Source organism: Bison bison, unplaced genomic scaffold (genome assembly GCF_000754665.1).
Source record: "Bison bison bison isolate TAMUID 2011002044 unplaced genomic scaffold, Bison_UMD1.0 scf7180017864145, whole genome shotgun sequence".
NCBI lineage: Eukaryota > Metazoa > Chordata > Mammalia > Artiodactyla > Bovidae > Bison > Bison bison.
In genome coordinates this window covers 9,075,172-9,079,922 of record NW_011494717.1, presented here as the reverse complement: position 1 = coordinate 9,079,922, position 4,751 = coordinate 9,075,172, and the positions used below count along the sequence as shown (strand labels likewise).

The 4,751-nt window shown below is 44.6% G+C and overlaps 1 protein-coding gene across 1 annotated transcript in view; it reads right to left on the bottom strand.

Moving 5' to 3' along the window:
* Nucleotides 1-157: 157 nt before the first annotated feature.
* Nucleotides 158-4,751, bottom strand: part of ATRAID (all-trans retinoic acid-induced differentiation factor) — a 4,798-nt gene continuing 204 nt past the window's right edge. Inside the window, exons 2-8 of the mRNA XM_010840619.1 lie at nucleotides 4,681-4,741; nucleotides 3,873-3,994; nucleotides 2,174-2,245; nucleotides 1,894-1,965; nucleotides 1,672-1,793; nucleotides 708-805; nucleotides 158-492 (exon numbers count right to left, since the gene is read on the bottom strand). Coding sequence (XP_010838921.1) covers nucleotides 388-492; nucleotides 708-805; nucleotides 1,672-1,793; nucleotides 1,894-1,965; nucleotides 2,174-2,245; nucleotides 3,873-3,994; nucleotides 4,681-4,741 — 652 coding nt within the window. The 3' untranslated portion in view covers nucleotides 158-387. The remainder of the gene's footprint in view (nucleotides 493-707; nucleotides 806-1,671; nucleotides 1,794-1,893; nucleotides 1,966-2,173; nucleotides 2,246-3,872; nucleotides 3,995-4,680; nucleotides 4,742-4,751) is intronic.

The window sequence follows — 4,751 nt, the reverse complement described above, 5'->3', positions numbered from 1 at the left end:
GGCGGCGTGAGGGGCGGGGCCGGGAGCGTGAGGGGCGGGGCCAGGGAGTACTAGCGGGTAGGGTCACCTCTTACCAAGCGCGAAGTTAAGGGAAACCTGTGAAAACCAGCTCTCCCCCCTGAAGCAGCCTTTGCCACCCCAACCAAGAGACAAGAAGAAAAAAAGAAAAACTGTTTATTATGGTCAACAGCACAAATGTGAACTGGTACTAGTCCACTCCCGGACTGGGTGTCTACAACACACTAGGGTTGTGCAAATTTCCATCTTCCTTCCATCGGAGGCCTCTGCCCTGGGAGGATCCGCTGATGATTGATGTCTAGGAAGCAAATCTCCCTGACTGGGCTAAGATGGGGATGATCTTTAGGTCAGTGGGAAGATCTGTGTGGTTCATGAAGCCTTGGCTTTTCGGCGTTGAGTCCCCCAAAGGAGGATGGAGATGGATAAGGTGGTGGATCCCAGAATACCAAAGAACATGAACAATGGGAAGGAGCCCTGTGAATAACAGACCAAAAAAACTTCATACAGGGTTACACCAAGGGCTTAAAACCTAACATTCAGTAATTCCTAGCGTATCTGTCCCCTAAGCCAGGGCAGTTTTCTTCTAGTTTCCTTCTCTAGGTGATTTGCATCAGCTGCTGGTCTTCTTTGAAAGAGGTACTTGATCTATGCGTATCTCTTACCCCTAATTAGGAGGCCTAATTCCTCACCTGGCGCATACACCTGTAGCCATGGAAGCCATCAGCACAGACACACTGCAAGAGACCTGGACCATCAGGTACACAAGATCCATTCTCAGGACATATTTCTGAGAGCCAGAGAGAAACAGAGAACATCACTGGATTTCATTAGGTGTATTTCCCATATATCTCCTTCAGCTTAGATTCTCTCAACTATTTCTAGGGCAAAGGTAGAGTGGAAAATAGACTACAGATAATCAGAACACTATCATGATAACAAAATAATTTTAAGACCTTTCCAAAGGGTTAAGACTTCCGAGCTATGACAAACCTAGAGAGTGTATTAAAGCTATGACAAATGTAAACAGCATATCAAAAAGCAGAGACATTACTTTGCCGACAAAGGTCTGTCTAGTCAAAGCTATGGTTTTTTCCAGTAGTCATTCATGTATGGATGTGAGAGTTGGACCATAAAGAAAGCTGAATGCCAAAGAACTGATGCTTTTGAACCATGGTGTTGGAGAAGACTCTTGAGAGTCCCTTGGACTGCAAGGAGATCCAACCAGTCCATCCTAAAGGAGATCAGTCCTGGGTGTTCATTGGAAGGACTGATGTTGAAACTGAAGCTCCAATACTTTGGAAACCTGATGCAAAGAACTGACTCATTGGAAAATAGCCTGAGGCTGGGAAAGACTGAAGAAGACAGGAGAAGAAGGGGATGACAGAAGATGAGATGGTTGGATGACATCACCGACTCAATGGACAAGAGTTTGAGCAAGCTCCGGGAGTTGGTGATAGACAGGGAAGCCTGGTATGCTGCAGTCCTTGGGATCATAAAGAGTCGGACACGACTGAGCACCTGGACTGAACTGAACTGAACACTTCGGAAACCTGAACAAAAGGCACTTAGGCAATTTTACCGTCTTTCTGATCTAAAGTAGAGAATACAGGGAGGAAGGGTAGTTTCCGGAGGGGTGGAAGTGAGACAGCATACCTGGGTCCTCAGTGGTGTTGCAAATATTCCTTTGTCCTTCGCAACTCTGGTTGTTTATATAAAAAGTGATAGTATCCCAGGCATTAATACCTCCAGGACAGTTGACATCTTGTGGCAGTATCCTGAACACAACACAGGCAGTCATAATACGCAGACCAAAGTTGCTGAGTTCATAGCACTGCCTCTCTTTGGTTCTCTCCCGCACCCCACACTCTTACTCACAGAGTCTGGAGCTGAGTAAAGCCATGGAAGGTGTTGACCAAGTCACCCTGGAGGGGGTTTGCCTGAAGGTCTCTGCAAAGCACACACTGTTAGCACTGTGCTCTAGGAAAACACTTTACTTCCATTCATACATCTTTCTGGATGGTAATCCAGTTCTTATTCTGAGTTGTCCAAATGTAGACAATATTCAAACATCTTTTTAGCAGTCCATCCTCAAAGACTTTCCCATCAACCCTATGCCAAGGTCACTTTTTGGGAAGGAGGATAACTAACGACTTACATGATGATAGCAGTATGTGCTTGAGGAAAGTTTGGACCAGGGTCCTTCAGAGAGCAGTTCTGGAGATCCAGCCTGAGGAAATAAAGTAATTAGTGAAACTGTGTATCTTTCCCCTTCACCCAGGGTAAGCTATTACAACCCTCTTTACAGCTAATATTCATTGAACACACCTATGTCAGGACCACAAACTAGGCACTCTGGTAGATGTTTTCATCCTGCATTGTCCAATTAAGTAACCACTAACACATGTAGCTACTTAAATTTAAAATTTCTGTCCCTCATTTGCACTAGTCATATTTCTTCAATATCTATTGCTATTCCTTTACTTAATGGAATGGTGCCTTAGTATTTACTTAATGACTACTAACTGCAAATATTACTTAATGCCTACTAACTGCAAAAATTGGGAGACTTAAAAATAACATTCAGTATCTTAGCTTGCAAGTTGTTTACAAGGTACTAGGGGAACAAGACCATCACCCAAAATAAAAAATATATAAACATTAAATTGCAATGTGAACAGTATATAAAATTAACTTGAGTGGTACAGACACTAAGGATTAGAGGAAGTGAAAAATTAAAAGATATTACTCTGGCATTTAGTAGTACAGAGTATTCACAAAAGATGTTGGAATTAAAGGACAGATATGTCCTAATTTGATGGAGGAAGGCAAGTTTAGGTAAAGAGAGAGGCTTGAACAGAGAAACAAAGGTGGCCTGCTTTTGGAGGTAGAAGGCTGAAGCCAGACTCTCCTGGAGGGTTTGAGTGGACAACTGATTGAAAGTAATGTTGGAAAGGTAGGTTGGGCCAGTCTATGATAGTTCCTGGTTTGTACTTTATCCTAGGACCACAGACAATTGTAAGTGTAATTTTAAAGCCAGAGCAATAATGGAAAGAAACTGGTTTTCTGAAAGTTCAATACAAATCAGTATTCAGATAGATAACGGAATGAGGAGAAAGGAAGCAAGACAATCTGAATCAGAAGTGAGGGTGCTCTGAAAAAGGAAATGTTTAATAGGAATCTATTATGTTTTCTCCACATATCTGGAGAAAAGTCAAAGGAAATTAAGAGAGATCTAGTTTTGGGAGACACCTGCATAATGGTTGAAGCTGTAAGAATAAGTGGATTCTCAAGAGTGTGAGGGGAAAACAATGCAGGAAGTAATCTGTATAAGGGGACAAAAAGAGAAATTTGCCTCAAATATGAATTAATGAGAAGAGGAAGAAAACCGTGTATCAGTGTCCTGGAGGCCAAAGGAGTCATTTCATGGAGACACTACAGTAAATAAGCCAGAGAGTTGATAATAAACAAAAGAAATAAGGTTAAAAAATGCTCAAAATTATGACTTTTATGCATTTTTCAACCAGTAAGAACCACAGGGTTGTTTAAAGTGTTAGTCACTCAGTATGTGTCTCACGCTTTTCAACCCCATGGACTGTAGCCCGCCAGGCTCCTCTGTCCATGGGATTCTCCAGGCAAGAATACTGGAGTGGGTTGCCATTTCCTTCTCCGAGTGATCTTCCCAACCCAGGAATCCCAACCCAGGTCTCCTGGACTGTAGGCAGATTCTTCACTTATCACGGTTTAGATGCCTCAAAAATATATATGAATATTTATCGCCAAAGCCAATCAGGCAAGCCTTGAAGAATCCGGTTTGGGAACTTTTTTCCAGTACCCAGGGAGGTCTTCTCCCTCACCCCAGGATGGTGCCTTCCCCATTCAGGCAGCAGCGGGCTCGCAGCGTTAGCTCTGGTGTCCGCTTACAATAAAAAGCCACTTCTGACAAATTTTGCACACTCCCTGGACACTGGGTGCATATCTGCAGAAGAGAGAAAACTATTAGAACTCCAGAAAGAAAAGCCGGGGGCGGGGGGAGGGGGGGGCAGGAAACAGAGGCTCAAACGTTAACTGCCAGTATATGCTGCAGAATTCCTCTAACACAGGGCCTTTATGTCAGATTTACAGAAGACATATTTCTTCCTCTGGAACCAGGCGCCAAAACAGCGCACCGGAGAATTTCCGTACCGGATCTTGTCCAGGGAAGGATCTCATCTCTGAGAATTACTATTCGAACACACTTATAATGCCCTCTCCAACGACTTCTCAACCTGCCAGCCCCATGTGACCGGGTGTAAAAGGACTGCAGGTACACAAAGAACTCATCAAGCATTACAGAAAGTACAGTCCTACCAACGCACGCTATCCAGCGGCATTAGAACGCAGCAAGCTTGCAGAACGGCCGGAGGGCTCATTTGTGGAAAGAACTTATAGTTATTCCAATATAACTATTCGAGCGAGGAGGTCAAATTTCAAACGTCTTTGGACGTCAGCAGGGCGAAAGCGCTGGGAGACAGCGGCGTTGAGTACTCGGGAGTGGGAGCCGGCTAGGTGACGGGTAGGGAGGCCCCAGGAACGAAATCGGGGCTTCGGCAGGCAGGGGAGAGGGGAGAGCCGAGTGCCGGCGAGCAATTCTTTTTCAACCCAACCTTTAATCTGCTTCAGTACCTCGGGTAGCGCCAAAGCCCTTCCCACGCTCAGAACGAAGAGCAGGGCTGCAGCCCAGGGATCCAAACTCC